Source organism: Macaca fascicularis, chromosome 1 (genome assembly GCF_037993035.2).
Source record: "Macaca fascicularis isolate 582-1 chromosome 1, T2T-MFA8v1.1".
Lineage (NCBI taxonomy): Eukaryota > Metazoa > Chordata > Mammalia > Primates > Cercopithecidae > Macaca > Macaca fascicularis.
In genome coordinates this window covers 75,606,613-75,630,419 of record NC_088375.1, presented here as the reverse complement: position 1 = coordinate 75,630,419, position 23,807 = coordinate 75,606,613, and the positions used below count along the sequence as shown (strand labels likewise).

General features: G+C 37.0%; 1 protein-coding gene across 3 annotated transcripts in view; it reads right to left on the bottom strand.

The window, feature by feature from the left end:
• SPATA17 (spermatogenesis associated 17) overlaps positions 1-23,807 on the bottom strand; it is a 229,169-nt gene that overhangs the window by 52,216 nt on the left and 153,146 nt on the right. For all 3 annotated transcript variants that reach the window (XM_045397234.3, XM_065541898.2, XM_065541900.2), the window contains one exon: positions 15,301-15,433. In XM_045397234.3, coding sequence (XP_045253169.2) covers positions 15,301-15,433 — 133 coding nt within the window. The remainder of the gene's footprint in view (positions 1-15,300; positions 15,434-23,807) is intronic.

Here is a 23,807-nt window from a genome sequence, read left to right as displayed (position 1 = left end):
ATACATAATGGAAGTATTAATAATATGTGACCACTCTACATCAGTCAGAGTTCTCCAAGGAAAGAGAACCAATGAGATAGATGTCAGGGGAGGGGTGAATGTATTTTAAAGAACTGGCTTGTGCAATTTTGGAAACTGGCAGGTTTTACATCTGTAAGGCAGTCCACTCCAGTAAACTGAAAACACAAACAGGAATTGATGTTGCAGCCTTGAGGCAGAATATCTTCTCTGGGAACCCTCTGTTTTTGTTCTTAAAACCTCTAACTTATTGAATGAGACCCACCCACATTATGGAGGGTAATCTACTTTACATAAAGTCAACTGATTATAGATCTTAAGCACATCAGCAAAACACCTTCACAACATCACCTAGACAGTGTTTGATTAAATAATGGTATTATAGCCTAGTCAAACTGACATAACATAAAACTAACCATCACATTCTTTGACTCAGAAATTTTACTTTCAGGAAATCATTAGGGCAAAGATACATGTATATGTATAAAAACATTCATCTCAGTGGCAGTACCCAAAACATACTGCTGCTAAATGGTTTGATAGGGTCCTACCTAGAAGTACACATAAATATCCATTTGAATTCTCCATGCCAAACCTCCAGATATAGCCAGAAGGACAGTTGAATAAGTACTATTAGCTAACTTTTGTGTTCATGTTATATTTCAAGTATTTCCATGATTCTTAAGACCAAAGTTGGCCTCTTTCTAAGGCATAATATATATTTCCTATTTATATTTCCAGTCATTTGGGGTCCCCTTATTCTAGTAAAACCTCCTCTTGTCTGAGTCAAATCAAGACCAGAAAGTCACAGAAAGATATTAAAGCAATAATCTTATACTTCGGAATGAAGGCAGTAGGTATGGAGGCCACAATTCACACTGGTATCTTGGCCCAGTTTCCTATAACAGCAAGAATAAAGTAAATTGAGGCCTTCAAATTTAAAAACATAAGGTTAAGAGTTTAATTGTAGAGAAATGCAGAGATAACGCATTCCATGATCTTTGTCAGATGAAGAATTTAACTCTCATTCTAGATGAGTAACAATGCAGAGAAGACTGGCATATGTTGAATTTTTAGAGACTTATGAACTTCTTATTTTATTTTTTTAAGAGATGAGGTATTTCTCTGTCACCTAGGCTGGAGTGCAATTGTGCCATCATAGCTCACTGCAGCCTCCAACTCATGGGCTCACACAATCCTCCCACATCAACCTCTCAAGTAGATGGAACTACAGACATGTGCCAGCATGCCTAGAAAATCTTGAAATTTTTTGTGGAGACAGGGTCTCACTACATTGCCCAGGCTGGTCTCAACCTCCTAGGCTCAAGGAATCCTCCTGCCTCTGCCTCCCAAAGTGCTGGGATTACAGAACTGAGCCATTGCACCTGGCCTGAGACTTAGAAACTTCAGGAGAAACTTTTCTTAAAGTTCAGGAATCACATTGGGATTAAAAACTTTCAGAAAGAAAATTTCATAGGCAAGCTATTAAACCTCTCACTGGCAGAAAAAGATTTTGTCCTCCACCACAGTGTACAGCTGCACATCTAGGGCAAACATCTTACCTGGGATAGTGTAAATCTTACAGACCTCCAAAGGAAATGTTAACCACAGTCTCTTCAGAGCTGTATAGTTATTAATAATCTAATGGAGAGATCTCTCAGTTTCAAGCTTTATTGCAGTTAAAAAATATAAAGATTTTAAAAAATGGCTTACCATGCTTCTTTGTAAAAAATTTGTTCCATTATGTTTGTTCATCATTTAAATGAAATATTTTAGAATCAAATGCAAATTGTGCCCTTAGGTTAATGATTATAACGAATATGCTCAGATCTAATCTTTTGAAAATCTTGGACACATCATTGCACATATTATTTCCATTCACAAGTTAAAATTCAAATCAGGAACCCTGTTGTATCATTTTTAAAGGCATTATTGGAAATTACTAAACAATGTATCAAATTGATCAGAAACAAACCAGATTAAAAAACAAAGGTAGCATAAATGTTAGTATATGTTAGTATGCATCTTAACATAATACATTAGCATATGTTAGTTAGCATATGTTAGTATGTATCTTAACATAATATATTTATAGTATTCTATGGGCTAAATATTATTTTAGTAAGTAATACAATATGATATTTGGCTCTGCCCAATTTTCTGAAATGCATAATAGGCTACAGCATACATATACATATATAAATATATGCATATACAAATGCATCTATAGATTTATAATAAAAATTCACGTAAAGTTTTACTTTTCCTGAAGCCTACTGTCCTTAGAAAGACTAAACAAGGGTAATCAGAGGAAGAAAACTGAAGAAATTCAGTCTCTAATATACTGTCAAAGAGGGAGAGAGAAAAAACACTTAAACTGAATATTTGATTATTGAAGGCCATCCTCATAAGCAAAGTATTTTCCTTCAATTACACCTAATTATTTAATTGTTTACATTGCTAATGAAATGAAACAACACAAAACAAACAACTGTAAGGGGCTGTTTTTCAGCAAGTGCATAATCATCAATCAGCATGTATGGAAAGATTCTTAAAATTATATGAAGCTGGTCTGTTTAAATAGAAAGGCATATTTTATCCCAATCAATGCATAAAAGTAAAATTATCCATAACTGAGGCATGTTTCTCTGCTGTACAGTTCAGCTGTAATGATCCCCACACACTGCACTTGCACATCAATTATAATCATCATAATCACGGTCGTTAAGCTGAATGTTCATTATTATCAGGATGCTGGTGACAGCAGATTCAATCACCGGGTGCAATGGGCAAGCAGTCACAGTCCCACCCAAGTTTCTGCAGACAACGATGTGCCACATTAAATCTATGATGTGTTCTACATCCCACTCCATTCCAAAAGCCGTAGACAGTAAAGGTCAACTTTATGTTCTGTGCAATATGCTTAGGTTCTCTAAATTAATTCTTTAGGGTACTGGATATTTTTATGCTTTAAAGCTTATAAAATCCTGTTTAGGACCAAAATGCATGTGAAAATAACAAAAAAGGACTTCTCTACTGTTGTAATTCACCTGTAATAAGATGTATGAGGAAAAGCTCTATCAACATGAACCATCTTGAAAGAGTCTCTTCCTGAATTTTGCAAACAAGGGAAAACATGAAATGGTTCCATTAAAATCAGTTGTCTAAAATGCCTATGGAAACTCATTCCAATTCAGATAAAGGCTTTAGAATATCATTTCTGCTTCAGTAAATATGAACATATGTGAATGTTTTGACAACCAAAAGGATGTTTTTAGTACACTGAATTTTTTAGTGTCCAACTCTTTTAGATCTACCCAAATAGATTAAATTAATAGTGACTGGTAGATTCTCCTTATTTAATTTCACATCTAGTTTAAATATGGAGATCAGCACAATAAATAATTTATAAATACAAAGAATTTACCTGATCTTAAAAGGTTCGACCATTTAAGACACAGACTTAGAATCTAACAACTTAACTTGGGCAGTTTACAAATAGACTAAAAAAAATGAGTAAATTATATGGTATATACATTATCTTATTACTGATTTCCACACTTTCAAAAATTATATGTATGCTACTTTTCATTATTTACTTTCACACTTTTGAGAAAAAATAGTATTATTTGCTCTAAATTTGCTGACTCTGATTTCTTTGTGTAGTGTTCTTCATTTCAATAGCATTAAAAATAAAACAAAAATGTAAATAATATTTGATACATATGAATGTGATGAGAGGAGGAGTATTTACTTACCTTTGATTTTCTGCCAACTGACACCTTTTAACACAATTGGTTAATAAATCATTCGAAAAGTACGACTTCTATGTTTAAAAATAATATAAGTGGATGAAAGATTTCTACATAGACAATCTTAAAACATAATGGGAAGAGTGAAGGACAGAAGTCAAATATACTTGCTTGAGCTTTCTTGGCTAAAGTCAATCTATTGCATTCAACTCCATCTTGCCATAGAAGAAGGATAAGTTCACGTCAGCCCCGTCTTTTCTTTTCTTTTCTTTTCTTTTCTTTTCTTTTTTTTTTTCTTTTTTTGAGACGGAGTCTAGCTCTGTCGCCCAGGCTGTAGTGGAGTGGCATGATCTCGACTCACTGCAAACTCCACCTCCCGGATTCACACCATTCTCCTGCCTCAGCCTCCCAAGTAGCTGGGATTATAGGCGCCCACCACCGCGCCTGGCTAATTTTTTGTATTTTTACTAGAGACGGGGGTTTCACCGTGTTAGCCAGGATGGTCTCAATCTCCTGACCTCGTGATCCACCCGCCTCGGCCTCCCAAAGTGCAGCCTTTTCTTTCTTCAACATTTTGAACCTGACATCTCCAGTCTCCCTAAGATTTTCTCTAATCCACCAGTAATTAATAAATTGAAGCCTCAAATTTCCAATATCAAGAAACAAAGTTTTATAAAAGTATAGAAAAAAGTCTTTTAGCAACCTATTGAATGCAAGTCCCATCCAAGTTGCTTAATATCAAATCAAATTATAAAGTATTTCTAATAATTCTAAGATTTTATGTTTAACCAATAAAATGACTACCTATGTATTGTACAGATTGTGCTAGCCACCACACAGAGACATAGTTTTGTTTGTTTTGTTTGTTTGTTTGTTTGTATTTGTTTTTTGAGACGGAGTCTCACTCTGTTGCCCAGCCTGGAGTGCAGTGGCGCAATCTCTGTTCATTACAACCTCTGCCTCCCAGGTTCAAGCATTTCTCCTGCCTCAGTCTCCTAAGTAGCTGGGATTACAGGTGTGCACCACTATGCCCAGCTAATTTTTGTAAGTTTGTTTATTTAATGGTATTGTTTATTTTAAGAGACAAGAAGAAGATGGGGAGAAATCAGGAAGGGAGGGAGGAAAGGAGGAAGAAAAAAGGAAGGAAAGTAAGGAGGGAGGGAGAAATGTAAAGTTGTTTTGAATAATTTTCTACATGGTTTTGTATGGGGTTAGAGGGGCTGATGATGTATTATGATTTAAAGAATACCTACAATCTCTGGGTGTGGTGGCTCAAGCCTGTAATCCCAGCACTTTTGGAAACCTTGGCTTGATGGATCACTTGTGGCCAGGAGTTCGAGACCAGCCTGGCCGGCATGATAAAACCCCATCTCTACAAAAAATACAAAAATTAGCTGGGCATGGTGGTGCATGCCCATAATCCCAGCTATTTTGGATGCTGAGGCATGAGAATCGCTTGAGCTTGGGAGGCGGAGGTTGCAGTGAACTGAGATTGCACCACTGTACTCCAGCCTCGGCAACAGAGCAAGACTCTATCTCAAAAAAAAAACCAAAAAACAAAAAACAAAAAAAAAAACAGTAATAATAATAAAAATAAAAATACCTACAATTTTTCTTCTAATTTTTAGGGTGATATGGTTTGGCTCTGTGTCTCCACCCAAATCTCATCTAAAATTGTAATCCTCATGTGTCAAGGGAGGGATCTGGTAGGAGGTAATTGGATTATAGGGGTGGTATCCCCCATGCTGTGCTTGTGACAGTGAATTTTCATGAGATCTGATTGTTTTAAAAAAGTATTTGGCAGTTCTCCCTTGCACTCTTCTCTCTCACCTGCTGCCATGTAAGACATGCCTTCCTTCCCCTTCACCTTCTACCATCTGCCATGATTGTAAGTTTCCTGAGGCTTCCCCAGTCATGCAGAACTGTGAGTCCATTAAACCTCTTTCTTTTAAAAATTACCCAGTCTCAGGTTCTCAAGTAGTTCCTTCCTTCCTTCCTTCCTTCCTTCCTTCCTTCCTTCCTTCCTTCCTTCCTTCCTTTCTTTTCTTTTAAGACAGACTCTCACTCTGTCACCCAGGCTGACGTGCAATGGGGTGGTCTCGGCTCACTTCAACCTCCACTTCCTGGGTTCAAGTGATTCTCTTGCATCAGCCTCCCGAGTAGCTTGGATTACAGGTGTGTGCTACCACACCCATTTAATTTTTGTATCTTTAGTAGAGACGGGTTTTCACCATGTTGGCCAGGCTGGTCTCGAACTCCTGACCTTGTGAGCCACCCGCCTTGGCCAGGTAGTTTCTTTATCACAGTGTGAAAACAGACTAATACACAGGGGCAACAAGAATAATTATGTGTGATTATTTTCCTTAAGTATGTATGCTTTTTAAAAGTATATGGAGGCATAAAATTATTTCTCCAGAGTAACAAAATATACTATTTTTCTTTTTACTGCATATCCAAAAGTTTTTATACTTCCATAAAGTTGCTTACTTTATGGTTAGGTAAATGCATATTCTCGAAAAATACATCAGAAAATATGAAGTGAATCTGTTGCATAAAACCAAAAGGAAGTATATTATTTTAGGAAACACATTTTGCACAAGAACATTTCTTACTCTGAAGCAGCTTAATGTCACAAGTCATTTATATTTTAAAGAAATGAACACCTCCTTGAATTAAATAGAATGGTGAGATGGTATCAAAGCAACAAATGTTTATGTCAAATAGAAAATGAGATACAGATCACATTACACATGTTTAAAATATGAAATTAGATAAATAGTTAAAAAGCATATTTAGCTTACATTCTGAATGGTTGCATATCAATTAGAAACATTTGCAGCCAACAGACACATGAAAAATGCTCATCATCACTGGACATCAGAGAAATGCAAATCAAAACCACAATGAGATACCATCTCACACCAGTTAGAATGGCGATCATTAAAAAGTCAGGAAACAACAGGTGCTGGAGAGGATGTGGAGAAACGGGAACACTTTTACACTGTTGGTGGGACTGTAAACTAGTTCAACCATTGTGGAAGACAGTGTGGTGATTCCTCAAGGATCTAGAACTAGAAATGCCATTTGACCCAGCCATCCCATTATTGCGTATATACCGAAAGGATTATAAATCATGCTGCTATAAAGACACATGTACATGTATGTTTACTGCGGCACAATTCACAACAGCAAAGACTTGGAACCAACCCAAATGTCTGTCAATGATAGACTGGATTAAGAAAATGTGGCACATATACACTATGGAATACTATGCAGCCATAAAAAAGGATGAATTCATGTCCTTTGTAGGGACATGGATGCAGCTGGAAACCATCATTCTCAGCAAACTATCACAAGAACAGAAAGCCAAACACCGTGTGTTCTCACTCATAGGTGGGAATTGAACAATGAGATCACTTGGACACAGGAAGGGGAACATCACACACTAGGGCCTGGTGTGGGGTGGAGGGAGGGGGGAGGGATAGCATTAGGAGATATACCTAATGTAAATGAGGAGTGAATGGGTGCAGCACACCAACATGGCACATGTATACATATGTAACAAACCTACCTGTTGTGCACATGTACCCTAGAACATAAAGTATAATTAAAAAAAAGAAAGAAACATGTGCCTAGAACAAGTTGATTGCTGAATTTTATGAAATGACATTGCTATGGCTTCAGTTTGTTCTCACCAAAACTCATGTTGAAATTTGATCCCCAATGTGGTGGTTTTGGGAGGTGGAACCTAGTGGAAGGTGTTTGGGTCATGGCAACAGATCCCTCATGAATTGCTTGGTGCCATTCTAGTAGTTCTGAGTGAGTTCTCTCTGATTATATTACATTCTTAAGAGGATGGATTAATTCCCTCAAAGGTTGGTTATTATAAATCCAGTACGCCTCTTAGGTTTTGCCTCCTCGCGTGCCTGCTTCCCCTTTGACCTTCTCCGCCATGTTATGACACAGCACAAAATCCTTCACCAGAAGCCAGGAAGATGCCAGTGCCAGCTTTATTGCACTTTTCAGACTCCAGAACCGTGAGCTAAATAAGCCTCTTGTCTTATAAATTACTTAGTCTCAGGTATTCTGTTATAGCAACACAAAACAGACCAAGACAGATATTATCATCAACATTTAGGTTTGTCAATCAGTTCTAAGGGTGAACTAGGTCAAACGACTCACTGTATACATTCTTTATGCCTTGGAATTACTAGCGTTTTTGAAGGCCATTTTTAATTAAGATGTCTCAGTAGCTGCCAAAAAAAAATTACTTTCTGAAGTATCCAATTTACTTTCCAGCATGTCTTACCCCTTGGCAATCCCATATTTATAATGTCCTTAAAAAAAGAATGTTTCTTAGAGTTTAGTAAAGAAACACCTTGTTTTTCTTTTGGGTCTAACATTTCTTCCTTTTGAGAAAGGAAGATCCATCTGTGACTTTTGTCTTCCTTTTTATGTTGGACACCAGGAAGCTGAAATTCTTAAATCACCGCCACAGTGATGCTTTCCCTTTATGTTGCAGGCATATAAACTCTTCTCATCTTAGATCATTTCCCCGTATCCTTACTTCAATAATATGACCCTTATTGCATTTTACTTTTATTTAATTATTTACTTTTATTTTTTGAGACAGAGTCTCGCTCTGTTGCCAGGCTGGAGTGCAGTGGTGCGATTTCGGCTCGCTGCAACCTCTGCTTCCCAGGTTCAAGCGATTCTCCTGCCTCAGCCTCCCGACTAGCTAGGACTACAGGCACGCATCACCACGCCCAGCTGCTAATTTTTATATTTTTATTTGTATTTTACTTTTAGAAAGATGCCTTAAATCCCTTCAGGAAGGAGGCAGTATGCAAAGGAATGAATCCTCACTGATAGACTATTAATAGAATCATTAGGTCTGGTAATATGTGGAACTCATACCCTTTCTAGTGGCCCCAATTTCTTTCCAGAAAGTCACTCGTTTTGTGTAAATTCTAAGATGTGTGTGTGTGTGTGTGTGTGTGTGTGTGTGTATTTTTTAATTGTTAGTGAAGGAAATCAAAATATTCCTCTCTGAAACACTGGGGATCACAGAGCTAAAGAAGGTTAAAATGCAGGGGCACATTCTGCCCTTCCCCTTTGCCTTTCCCACCTAAAGGCAGGCACTTTTACAACACTTGCTTATCAGCTCAGAAACAGAGCTCAGAGACAGTGGCGCCAGAAGATGCTGGAGGAGACTTTGTTCTTTCCATAAATGTATCTTCCCACATTTTCCTGCATTTTGGAAGTGTGGAGATACACTATTCTTTGTTTTGTCACTATATAGAATGTAGAGCTCTTTATTAAAATACTATTTATGCAAGGCCCCATGCCACTGCTTTGAGAGAGAAATACTTTTGAACTGAGGTCTCTTCCACGTGATGGGTACGGCATGTGTTAATACAATTTGACTGAGTTTTTCTCCTGTTAATCTGACTTTTCAGGAAAATATCTCAACTAAGAATCTATGAGGGAAAGAAAAGAAATTATATTTTCTCCCTACAAGGAGCAACAGGTTAAATGCATCTCTTATAGTCCAAGACATGTTTTCCCAATTCAGACATTTTTATTTAAGAGGTAAAAAATATTTTGAAATCAGATAAGAAATATTTGTTTTCTTTCTTCCTTTATATATCATGTTTTCTGACTAATGTTCTTAATTCTGAAGCCCTTATTGAATTACAATATGGGCAAGGAATATACATATACATTATCCTGTTCATTCAGATCTATTGAAAGTTTTATTCTAAGCCAAAAATTAAATTAAAAAGCTATAGATATAAAACATAATATGATGAACCATAATATTTAAATTTTGCAGAATATGTAGTGTAATGACAGTTACACTAAATGTTTTTAGAAAAGCAAACTCTCTTAGGAATGTCCTTAGACAGTAAAATAGGTTTCCTTTTATATGTGATTTTTTTTCGTTTCAGGGTGTACATATACACAGGTTTGTTATATGAATATATTATGTTAATACTGGGGTTTGGACTTTTATTGATCCTATCACCCAAATACTGAACATAGCACTCAATACATAGTTTTTCAACTCTTGCCCCAATTCCTCCCTCCCTCCCTCCCCTTTTTTGGAGACCCCAGTATCTATTTTTTCCATCTTTATGTCCATGTGCACTCATTGTTTAGCTCCCACTTACAAGTCAGAACATGCAGAATTTGATTTTCTATGTCTGCATTAATTCACTTAGAATAATGGCCTCCAGCTACATCAATGTTGCTGCAAAGGACATGACTTCATTCTTTTTTATGGCTGTATAGTATTCCATGGTATATATGTGCCACTCAATTTTTTTCCCTATCTATAAGTGCAGCACAAAGATAAATATGTATATGTATGTTTGTATACAAGTATACATTATTAACTATAATCACCATGCTGTATGTGTGCTGCATATATAACATGTATATTAGGTGGTATAGCCTGAATTTTGTAGCCTACCCCCCCCACCACTCATGTGTTGAAGCCTAACTCTCAATGTGACTATATATTGGAGACAGAGCTTTTAAGAAGGTGATTAAGTTTAAATGATGTCATACAACAGTCTGTGAGTGCTGGGTTTTGAGCTAGAGTAGGAACATATTGCTAAGGAAACACATAACATGGCAGAAACAATATCTTATATTTCCAGTGCCTAGAAAAAAATTCTTGACTAATAAACAGATAAAGAGATATTGGGACTCAAGGACTTCATCAGCTCTATTGACAGAAACCAGGAACAGAGATGAGATTATACCAGCTAAGACACCAAGAGTTTGAAGTAAATGGTGCAGAGAAAGCAGAAAAGAATTAAGGCAGATTGTGGGACTTCTTGGATTCTACAAGGACTGGACCACTATTCACGCAAAGGGAAGAATGACCCCTAAGGGGATTCAGAGATCACTGGGGCTGCTACTCCTATAAGAGGCCCAGGGAGCAGGACTGTTTCCTTCCAGGTTTCAAAGACTGGGGCCACCTCTCCAGATTCCATGGGGCAGGATGACCCTGTTCAGTGCCTCTAAGGCAGGACCCACCTTTACAGGGAGCCTTGTGGGCAGGGCCCTTGCAGAGAGACTCTGCCTCACTCACAGGGTCATCAGGGTGACCCTGCCATCCCAGAGGAACTGGAGAGCAAAATATTGAACCAAAAAGTATTATTTTCAAGTCTTAACATCAAATAGAATTTGCCTTGTTAGGTTTTACACTTCTCTGAGACACATCATCCATTCCTTTCTTCCAATTTTTCCCTTTTGGCGTAGAAATATCTCCCCTTTGCGTGTCTTATTATTGCATTTTGGAAGCACATAACTTGACTGGTTTCACAGGTTCACAGCTAGAGACGAAGTTTACCTCAGGATGAGGCAAGTTTCACCCGTATCTGATTATATGGTATTTCTTGGTAGTTCTTTGTTTGTTTTCCCACAGCTTTACTGAGGTATAATTGACAAATTAAATACCATTCTAATTTGTTAGAACAGACATTCTAACAAATTAAATACACCTTCAGTGATTCAACAGATTACTTTGGTTGTATGGACATTTTAACAATATTAAATTCTTCCAGTTCATGAACACAGCATATCCTTGCCAATACGTGCCATCTTTTGTCTTTTTGTTAATAGCCATTCTAACATGTGTGAGGTTACATGCCATTGTGGTTTCTATTTACATTTCCCTGATGATTAGTAATGTAGAGCATCTTCTCATATACTTGTTGACCATTTGTAAAAATTGTATATATTTACAGTGTACAACATGATGTTCCAGTATACACATGCATTGTGAAACGATTACAATTATGCTAATTAACATATGCATAACATTTAGCACAGTTATTTCTATTTTGTGATAAGAACATTTAAGATCTATGCTCTGAGTCATTTTCAAGTATACAATACATTGTTAATTTTAGTCACCATGCTGTATAATAGATCTGCAGAACTATACATCCTAATTGAAACTTTGTACCTTCTGACAAACTTCTCCTTCTCATTTCTCACCCCTACCTCCTGCCTCAAGTCCCTAGTAACCACAATTCCACTCTGTACTTCTGAGTTTGATTTTTTTCAGATTTCACATATAAATGAGATCATGCAGTATTTGTCTTTCTGTGTCTAACATTTCATTTAGTGTAAGGTCCTCCAGGTTCATCCATGTTATCACAAATGACAGAATGTCCTTCTTTTTAAAAGCTGAATAGTATTCCAATGTGTATATCTAGCAAATTTCCTTTATCCATTTATCCTTCAATGAATAATTTGATCCCATATCTTGGCAATTTTGAAAATGCTGCAGTAAACATGGGGCTGCAGATATCTCTTCAATATACTGATTTCACTTCCTTTGAATCTATACCCAGGAATAGGATTGCTGGATTATACAGTAGTTCTATTTTTAATTTTTTGAAGAACGACCATTTTCCATAATGACTGTACTAATCTGTATTCCCACCAATAGTGTACAAGCATTCCATTTTCTCCACATCCTTGCCAATATGTTATCTTTTGTCTTTTTGGTAATAGCCATTCTAACATGTATGAAGTTATATCTCATTGCGGTTTCTGTTTGCATTTCCCTGATAATTAGTGATGCTGAGCATCTTCTCATATACTTGTTGGCCATTTGTATGTCTTCTTTTGAGAAATGTCTATTCCAGTCTTTTGCCCATTTTTAAAAGAGGTTATTTGTTTTCTTGCTATTAGGCTGTATGAGTTCCTTATATATTTCAGATATTAACTCTATCAATTTGTATGGTTTGCAAATATTTTTTTCCTATTTCATAGTTTGTCTCCTTATGCTGTTGATCATTTCCTTTGCTGTGCAAAGCTTTTTGGTTTGATGCAATTCTATTTGTCTATTTTTGCTTTTGTTGCCTATACTTTTGGGGTCATATCCAAAAAATAATTGCTTAGACCAATGTCAAGAAGCTTTTTTCCTATATTTCCTTCTAGTAGTTTTACAGTTTCAGGTCTTAATCTAGTTTTAGTTGATATTTGCATATAGTGTGAGATAAGGATTCACTTTCATTCTTCTGCATGTGGATATACAGTTTTCTCATCACCGTTTGTTGAAGAGACCATCCTGTCCCCATTGTGTGTATTTGGCACCTTTGTCAAAGATCAATTGGGCATAAATGTGTGCATTTATTTCTGGGTTCTGTATCCTATTCTATTTTTTATCCCAGGACCATGTTGTATTGATTACTATGACTTTGTAATATAATTTGAAATCAGGTAGCGTGATCCTTACATCTTTAGTCTTTTTGCTCAAGACTGCTTTGGCTGTTCAGGGTCTTTTGTGGTTCAGGAATTTTAGGATTGTTTTCCCTTTTCTTCTTCTTTTTTGTTTTTTCTCTTTTGAGACAGAGTCTTACTTTTTCACCCAGGCTGGAGTGCTGTGGCACGATCTCAGCTCACTGCAACCTCCGTCTCCAAGTTTCAAGCGATTCTCCTGCCTCAGCCTCCCAAGTAGCTGGGACCACAGGTGGGCACCACCACACCTGGCTACATTTTGTATTATTAGTAGAGGCAGGGTTTCACCTTGTTGGCCATGTTGGTCTCGAACTCCTGATCTCAAGTGATCTGCCTACCTTGGCCTCCCAAAGTGCTGGGATTACAGGCATGAGCCACCCAGCCTGGTCAAGGATTATTTTTTCTGTTTCTGTGAAAAATGACATTGGGATTTTGATAGGGATTGCATTGACTCAATAGATCACTTTGTTTAGATGGACATTTTAACAATATTAAATTCTTCCAGTCCATGAACACAGAATACCTTTCCATTTATTTGTGTCTTCTTTAATTTATGCCATCAGTATTTTATAGTTTTCAATGTACAGATCTTTTACTTCCTTAGTTATTCCTATATGGGATTATGATGTTGATTTCTTTTTGGGACAGTTCATTGTTAGTGTATGGAAATGCTACTAATATTTGTATGTTAATTTTGTATCCTGAAACCTTATTGCATTTGTTTATTAGTTCTAATAGTCTTTGGTGTGGAGTCTTTAGGGTTTTGAATATTTAAGATCATGTCATCTGCAAACAGACAATTTTACATCTTCCTTCCCAGTGTGGATGCCTTTTCTTTCTTTCTCTTGCCTAATTGCTCTGGCTAGGACTTCCAGTACTATACTGAATAGTAGTTGTAAGACTGGGCATCCTTGAGGCCGGGTGCGGTGGCTCATGCCTGTAATCCCAGAACTTTGGGAGGATGACGCCAGTAGATCACAAGGTCAGGGGAAGGAGACCATCATGGCTAATATGGTGAAACCCCGTCTCTATTAAAAATACAAAAAAATTAGCCAGGCGTGGTGGCATGTGCCTGTAGTTCCAGCTACTTGGGAGGCTGAGGCAGGAGAATCGCTTGAATCCGGGGGGCGGAGGTTGTAGTGAGCCAAGATTGCGCCATTGCACTCCAGCCTGAGTGACAGAGCGAGACTTCATCTCAAAAAAGAAAAAAAAAAAAGAGTGGGCATCCTTGTCATGTTCCTACGATTTAGCTATGACTTTAGAGTTTAGAGCGGGTACCAAATGTATTAAGATTCTTGTGGCTTTTGAGATGGAAAGAATGTATTTGCATTCAAGAGTGCATGAGTTTTGGGGGCCAGGAATGGAAGGCTATGAAATGAATTCTGTTTCCCCAGAATTCATAGGTTGAATCTCTAACCTGTAATGTGACTGTATTAGAAACAGAACCTGTAAGGAGGTGATTGAGTTTAAATAAGGTCATGAAGGGGGATCCTTGTCTCTTGGGATTAGTGCCCTTACAGGGAGAGACACAAGAGAGCCTGCCCTCTCTCTGCCCAGAAAGAAGAGGTTATATGAGCAAACAGGGAGATGGTAGCTGCCTACAAGCCAGGAAGAAAGGCCTCACCAGAAACTATGTTGGCAGTTATCTCAGACTTCCAGCCTCCAGAATTGTAAGAAAATAAATGTCTGTGGCTGAAGTTAGTCTATGGTACTTGGTTGTGGCAGCCTGAGTACTGACTAATATATCACACAAGTGCCACATATACGTGCTGTACCTGCTATGCAAGTGCATATGACACTCAGGAGTTGCACATATACATATATGCATGTTAAATGTATGTGATACATCATGTTTTATATAATGCATGTCTTCTCTCCCCCCTTCTTTAGCTATCTATAAACATACATACATAGATTGAGAGAGAGCAAAGAAGCCCCGATCTCCATGCCTGAGAATTAGCTTAACTCCATTCTGTGACCTCATACTCAAGCCCTCACCCTGGTCATATGCCAGTGCCAGTGATCCATGCCTTTGACCCTAGGGCAGCTAAGTTATAGCTAAGTCATAAAACTTAAGAATGCAATACTGAAAAAAAAAAATCTTACATAGGTCAGCAACACCATCTTTACCTAAAACAGCTGTCTATAAATAATTTTGTTACCATAAAGGTCTTAATTGTAATAAGAATATTTATACTTGCTCTAATTAATGTATATTTCTAGCTTTTAAAAAGGAATAACTTTTTTAAATGTTTTGTTGACTCACCTTGTCACAGATCCATTTCTTAGGATTTTCACTTCGGAATTGTTCTTTGTGAGAAATAGGACAATACTTGCTTGATAAATGCATTGATGGGATGTACTTTTCATTTTTATGGTATGAAGAAAATGGCAAAAACCTGAAAGAAATATTTAGGAGCTATTCTTAACTTGATTTTTAGAGACACATGATTTTTAAAATAAGGCTTTGGAGAAGTACTATAGTACAGTGAAAATAATACATGATTTGGAATCAGAATACCTAGATTCCATTTCAACCTCTGCCATTGATTACCTGTGTTAATTACTTCTATTAATCTTTATTTTCTATTCTGCAAATGGAGATACTAAAATGTTCGTCACAGAATTTTTGTGAGTCTCAAGTATTTTATATAGAGATAATGCTAAATAATACATTTATGAATTAATTATGCCAAAAAACTCAAAATTCATCATATAAATGAAAATGTTCTTAATTTTAAAATAGTATCCCTAAATCAAAAGGACAGCCAGTACAGTCAATTCTCATTGAAGTAGGCTTTCTTCAATTTTAAGTCACTTGAATAACGGTGGCATTATTGGTAGCGGTAGCAGTTACGAATAATGAGGCCTTCAAGTCAGCCAGACCTGTAATCACACCTTAGCTTTGCATTGCTAGCTGTATTACCCTATGCAAGTTACCTGAATGAGCCTTGACTTCCATATAGCGTTATTACAATGAATGAACAACTTAATTTATGTAAGGTATTTAACATGGAGGCTGAAAAGATTGTGTCCAATAAATAATGTCGGTGCTAAAAGCAGATGTAAAAATAGAAGGAACCTGTTGCAGCAACCATTATCATTATCATCATCATTATTACTTTAGATATTTTTATGATCAACAGAAAAGACCAAACTTTTAAAACCCATATAAACTCTCACAGAACATCTAAGATTGCGATATGCTTTTAGTGTAACCCAGATCCCTCACCAAAACACACTGAAATAAGAGTAAAGAAATTTTTAAAAAAAGTTATAAACCTATAGGAAGAAATAGGACAGAAAATAAGAAAGAGCAATTGAAAACACAAATTAATTTTTAGCAGGTGGAAGGAAGATAGAAAATTCATAAATGACAAAAAAGAGTTAAGAAAACTGAAATCTAGGTGCCAGAAGAATGAGATGTCAAAGAGAAACAGGGCAATTTGTCCTGCAGAACCAGGGAAAAGCTCGGGAAATAAATCAACAATTATTCCAGAAAGTGAGAGAAGGAATGAAGCTGAAAACAGCTGAAAGCTTATGTAAGGAGTAATGAAATCCCCAGGTCCATGTCCCAGTCCATGTATCCATAAACGCCTATTCTCAGAAAAAAATTTACACCAAAAAGCTCTAGTCTCAAGGAAAGCATGTACTGAGGAAGGCCAAGGGGAGGCACCAAATGGAATATGTAGATTTTAATCCAAAGACTGGCCATTGAACTCTTTCCTTGATCGTCTCTTAAGTGCACTGGCAGCTTGGACTTATATCCTTCAGAAGACTGATTGCATCTTCTGAAAAGACGTGACAGTTCTTAGAGAAACGAGTTCAAATATCAACAATTTGGGGATGTTTTAATTAAAAGGGTGTATCAGAGTATAATAAAATCTATCAAAAAGCCACTCTTTTACACCCATAGAGTTTCTAATCTAATTTTTGCATTTTCCCTTTTAATATAAACTTAAGAATGGTTTACCAGTGGGAAAATAACCAATGTGGAAGAAGGACACAAATCCAAACATAAGGAATAAGCTAGAGGAAACAGACATCATGATGCAGCAAAAAGGAGTAAATTCAGAAATTTTTAACACATATAATCAAAAGAGACATGGTATTAATGAAATAAAAGTTGGAAGGTTTTTTAAATAAAAGAAACATTTAGAGAAAAGTGGAAGCTCTGGGAAATAGAAACTATATATAGCAAAATAAAATATTCTCCTAAGAAAAATATTCTGAAATTCAGACTTTAAAAAAAAGTTGAGGTTCAACATATATTTATTGAGCCATTACTATATGCCAACATTTTCATATAGATGATCTCATTTAGTTAAGATAAAGAAAGGTGTTTTTAAAAATCTAAATTCAATAGAAAATTATTTTTGTCATTTAATAAAGTTAGAAAAAGTAGCATTCTTTCATCAATTTTAACACTTCTCTGCAATTTCTTTTTAATATTTATTTTAAAATTCTTAATATTTTCCAAAGAAAGTATTTTCTAACACTATTTAAAATAAAAAATAAACAGAATACAGAACTTTGAATTATACAAAGTTACAGAAGCATGTATTACATATGCACTTGGGAAAAGAGCTCTCATATAAGATAGATTATGGTCTTTCCAGTGCTAATTTGCACATGGGATGGACATCACACACAAAAAAATTAATGTGGCCCCAATGTCCCTGAGTATACAAAGGAGGTGCTGTGAGCCGGCTGCTGCACTTCCAGTTTTTATCACTTCTGAATTGCATTTTAATAGTACATTTTTCTTTTGTCTCTGAACAAAATTTGCCTTCTCAAGGGAATGGATGGCTGAAACAAGGCTGGAAGACTGGGTACTTCCCTGCTCATGAATTAACTCTACTTTCATTTAGCTATCATGTTTCATGAAAGTAACACATATGCATATTCTTAATTGTACATATATATGTGCATGTATGTATATTCAAAAATATTTAGATATTTTATAATCTTTAAATAACATTTATCTTCAAATTAGGAAAAAATATTTAATTCATAAATCAGATTTGCTCTATAAAGTATAAATAGCTACTAACATTGAAAAAGTCACTTTAGTTTATAATAAAATTTTATGTGGTTATCAATTACTTTAAAACTATGTTCTTTTACCAGTTTTTAATATGTATTCAGTTGTGCTCATGCTTACAGTGAGTACTTTTCAATCAACTAAACTTCATGTTAAAGAAAAGTAATACATGTATTTACCTGTTTTTTTTTACAATCTTATCAAAGACATAGATCTGGCAAAAATTCTTGAAAGCAATGTAGAGATACAGTAGTATATACAAACAAGTAACAACTTGAATGTCTGGGCAGTTACGGAAGAATTGGTAGAGGTCTCAGGAAGCAAAAATTAAAAATAGTTAATTAGCTTCCAGGAAAATAGGTCCATTGTAAATATATTATAGTCTTTGTACACTGAGTACATGTAATATTATTTTATTATTATATACATATATGTATTTTCCAAATAAAGACACTAACAAATGACATTTATTGTTTTTCTGCCTTATAACTCTCTTTAATTTTTCACCTTTTATTAAAGTCCTACTATTGTTACACATAACTCTAGGTTTTCCATCAGTGCATTTATTTCACTGTCAGATAATTGAAATCTTCAAATTATGAACCTCTCTTGCCTATTGAATCAAGCCTAAATTCTCCAATCTAGCCTTCAGGCTTTTTCTAATGCACTTGATCTCTTCAGGCTGTTCAACCACTCCCTACCTGCTGTTCTTTTGATGTCATTTGCCTTTCTTCTCCCATCCTACCTCTATGCGTTTGTTCATGCTCTTCCTCCTGCAATGCTGATCCATGCACTACTCCTCTTTCAAAATCCACTTTAACATCCAGCTGTCCCAGGTGCCTAATCTACCACTCCAACTAACACTGATTTCTCTATTATCTAAATATTTATTCATTGAACATTTTTTTGAGATGGTGCAATTTTGGCTCAAGGCAACCTCTGCATACCAGGTTCAAGCGAATCTCCTGCCTCAGCCTCCTGAGTAGCTGGGACTACAGGCACATGTCACCATGCCCAGATAATTTTTGTATTTTTAGTAGAGACGAGGTGTCACCATGTTGGCCAGGATGGTCTCTGTCTCTTGACCCCGTGATCAGCCCGCCTCGGCCTCCCAAAGTGCTGGGATTACAGGCGTGAGTCACCGCACCCTGCCTCATGGACCAACTCTTAAATGAAATAAATTTATGTACTAGGCACTTTGAAAAATACAGGGCTGGTCAGGGTGGCTCATGCCTGTAATCCTAGCACTTTGGGAAGCCAAGGTGGGAGGATTGCCTGAGGCCAGGAGATCAACATCAGCCTGGGCAACAAAGTGAGAACTCTTCTTTAATAAAAATTTTTAAAAATTAACCAGGCGTGGTGTTGTGCACCTATAGTCCCAGCTACTTGGGAGGTTAAGGCAGGAGGATTGCTTGAGCCTGGAGGTTGAGGCTGTAGTAAGCCGAGATTGTGCCACTGCACTCCAGCCTGGGTGACAGTGAGACCTTGTCTCAAAAAAATTTAAAAAAAGAAGAAAAATACAGTGGTATAATGATGGAAGATGCAGTATACCTGAAAGGAATTCACCTTCTAGTAGCGGTATGAAATGGGACAATAAACACAAGTAGAATGTGATAAGTTTTGTGATGGATGTATGGACAAGAGTCAATTAATGCAAAGAGGAAGATTTGCGTTTGCATAAACATGTGTGTGTGTGAGGGTATAGGGAATTACTGGCAGGGAAATGGAGGGTGGGGCATGGAAAAATTATCTTCCCAGACCACGTATGCCAGAACTGAGTGTTGAAAGGCTAGTAGAGTTCAAGTTAAGAATCTGGTGAAGCTATTTAAGGTGGGAAAAACAACATAAGCAAATATATGTAGGTGAGTTAGAGCATAAAACGGAATGCTGAAGAAACTGAAAAGCATTCAACATAGTTAGAAAATTTGATTCTTGTGAAGGCAACAAAGTAGATCATGAACAGCCTTAGTGGAGATAAGATTGTCCGTGAAAACAATCCATGGAGGCTGGGCGTGGTGGCTCACAGCTGTAATCCCAGAACTTTGGGAGACCAAGGCAATGAGATCAGAAGTTTGAGACCAGCGTGGCCAACATAGCAAAACCCCATCTCTACTAAAAATACAAAAATTAGCCAGGCATGATGGCAGGTACTTGTAATCCCAGCTACTCGGGAGGCTGAGGCAGGGAGAATTACTTGAACCCAGGAGGCAGAGGTTGCAGTGAGCTGAGACAGCCCCGCTGCACTCTCGCCTGGGTGACAAGAGAGAAACTCCGTCTCATACACACACAAACACACACACACAAAAGACAATCCATTGACAATAATATATTACAGATTGATATAAACAGTAAACCATTTTTCTTTATTTTTACATATGCATGAATTATGACTGTCCAATAGGATAGTTACACAATCTTCAGTGGATTCTGCCTTAGGTACATTATTTCAAAATAGACATAGCAATAGAGATTTATAGATATCAACAAATGGCTATGGAACAGGTAAGTCTCAGACACCAAACGTCCTAGATCAGCCCCCTCTCAGTTGAAGAGCTCCCAGTGCAAACTATGTATTAAACATAAAACAGGATAAAGGGATACTCTATCACAAGTCAGGAATTTGGTTCCAGACTGTAATACATTCTCCAATGAGCTATACAATAGCATACAAATAGTTCTTTCATCTAGAATAGAGGTAGGAGAAATAGCAAACTAGAAGAAGTTTCTCTAAAAATTTATAGCAGAGCTTGTATAATCCTCCACTTTATCTATTTGTTTATTTTAAAAATTTTAAAAATAGAGATGCAGTCTCACTATGTTGCCCAGGCTGGTCTCAAACTCCTGGCCTCAAGCAATCTTCCTGCCTTGGCCTCCCAAAGTGTTGAGATCACAGGTATGAGCAAACCGCGCTCCGCCAATCCAACAATTTCTAATGTGAGGACTGCTCCTGGACCTGCCCTCAGCATCTCAACAGCTAACAAAAATCAGAGGTGAGCTTACAGATAGCACAGTTATCTCTCCAGGAAGAATAGCCTTACTGTTTCCTTACTGGCAAGTCAAAGGAAAGGGAGAGACGGGTAAGGATTCTTCCCATAGGGAGAAAATCCAGGGTGACATTTTACTACTTAAATCTCCTGAGAGGTCAAAAGACAATCTAAAGACAGGGAACCCCACCACTGGAACCACCATACCTTGTAGGACAGATCATAGCAGCCCTGCTCTTCCTTGAGCTGAATGGAGACAGTCGGAATGGGGTGGTGGTGGGGGTTGGGAAAGGGGAGGCAAAGGGGTCTTAGGCTTCTCCTAGAGACAGCCCTGGTGATACCGAAAGGGATACTCAGTTCTGGATCTGTATTAGGTAAGCAAATATTAACTATATAATAAACTCGTGGTGACTTGATTCATAGTTAATTAAATCCACCAGATATGTCTTATTAACTACTATGTTCAATACATTGTACTAGACACTATGAGTATAAAAAGGAGAATAAGCAGATGCCCAAAGGCTCTTAGAATCTCATGAGGGAAAAAGACAACTACGACAGTATAAAGTGGGAGTTGAGGGTAGGATGGGTGTGAAGCTTTTGAGATAAAGGCAATAAAATAAGCATATGAGAACAGAGAGCACGGAGGGCACTATCTAACCTGGGCTTTAACAAATGGGTCAGATTCCATTAGATGGAAATGGGAATCGAGGATGGGGATGCAAGTAAGGGATCCATATGAATAGATGCTCAGAGGTACAAGATTGGAAAACATATGTGGGCTCTTATAAGAACATAGCCAAGTTGCCTGGAAAATAGAATGCTTTTGCCAGGGTGCTTATATTGTCTCCTATCAGTACAGGTCAAGTTTCAGCAGTTTCATCTTGTCTTACTTAACATCTCTATTATGGATGTTGCATCTCTATGCAACTGAGAATATTAGCCCAGTTGCAGATACTCTTGTCACACCCTGTAACCATTGTTGATGTGCCACACTGGCTCTCTCCTTGAGGGGCTGACTTGGCCACAGCATTACAAAGGCTAATAAAGACTGAGGATCAAGGTAGTTGCCCATTATCACATTCCTCTCTCTAAACTCTGTTGCTAAATTACATGCCTTATGATCCTTTGATGCCCAGAGAAGTCTGACATTTTCCACCTTTTATTGGAAGAGATTTCGTATTTATGAATTATAAAATAAGTACAGGACTCTTAAATGGTAAGTGACTATTGACACATTCACTTTTTCAGGTGGGAAAAGAGAAACACATACTTTTTCTTATTCTCAAAGTAGGTATAAAATTATTTACTTTTCAAGTTTCAAAACCTCCTATCCTTTATAGACAAGAAAATATAATGAGATAACAGAATAGCAAATAAGGTCTTATGAATTTTATTGTTGCAATATTTGAGTAATTGAACTTCATACATTCAAGTAGTAGTTTACTTCTAATAAGAGTGACTGTAAGATGCTATTATTTCTTTAGCATGCACTACTGGGGTAATACATGACAAAGAATCTCTTAGAAAATCAATAGTTTTATCTTTTAAATTACACAAAGTAGGCATTATGTCAACTTTTTTTCTTATACCAAAATTTTAGCACATTCTCAAAAGATCACGAGCTTCATTAATAAAGATGTTAGTCTATGAGCAGCCTCCTCATGCCAATCATTAACAACACTGGAAGGACAGGAACTCCTAAATAGGGATACAGAACGGGCTGGTAGGGGTCATCCCAGAATGTCTGCTTAAAAGGTCTATCTAAAATACTTGCCAAAGAAGGGGCAAGGAGTAAGAGCTTAGTAATGTTCAAAACAGAACAGTCATTTAAATTGGCATGAAGAAAAAAAGAATAGAAAAATTCCACTCTAGACTTACTAAGGGAAGGGAATCTGTACTCTGGTGAACAAAACTTGATTTGACAAGCAAAGACACCTACATTTAAAAGTTGGGACAGAGTTGATGAAAGAATGTAAAGAGGAAATATGGATAAATGACATTGATTTAATCTAATAAATGAATCAACAAACAGCAAATGTTTGTTATAAAAGTACACCTGCTCAAAAATTAATCTTAACTGTAATATTTTAACCATTATTATAATATGGAAAATAGTACATTTAGGCCAGGTGCTGTGGCTCATGCCTGTAATCCCAGCACTTTGGGAGGCTGAGGCGGGTGGATCACTTGAGGTCAGGTGTTCAAGACCAGCCTGGACAACATGGAAAACCCCATCTCTGCTAAAAATATAAAAAATAGCCAGGTGTGATGACATGTGCCTGTAATCCCACCTACTCAAGAGGCTAAGGCAGGAGAAGCATTTGAACCCGGGAGGTGGAGGCTGCAGTGAGCCGAGATCATACTACTGCACTCCAGCCTGGGCAACAGAGTGAGACTCCATCAGAAAGAAAGAAGGAAGGAAAGGAAGGAAGGAAGGAAGGAAGGAAGGAAGGAAGGAAGGAAGGAAGGAAGGAAGGAAGGAAGGAAGGAAGGAAGGAGAGAGAAAGAGAAAGAAAGGAAGAAAGAAAGAAGAAAAAGAAAGAAAGAAAGAAAGAAGGAAAGAGAAAGAAAGAAAGAAAGAAAGAAAGAAAGAAAGAAAGAAAGAAAGAAAGAAAGAAAGAAAGAAAGAAAGAAAGACAGACAGAAAGAAAGAAAGAAGGGAAGGAAGGAAGGAAAGAAGCAGAGAGAAAGAGAAAGAAAGGAAGAAAGAAAGAAAGGAAGAAAGAAAGAAAGGAAAGAAGG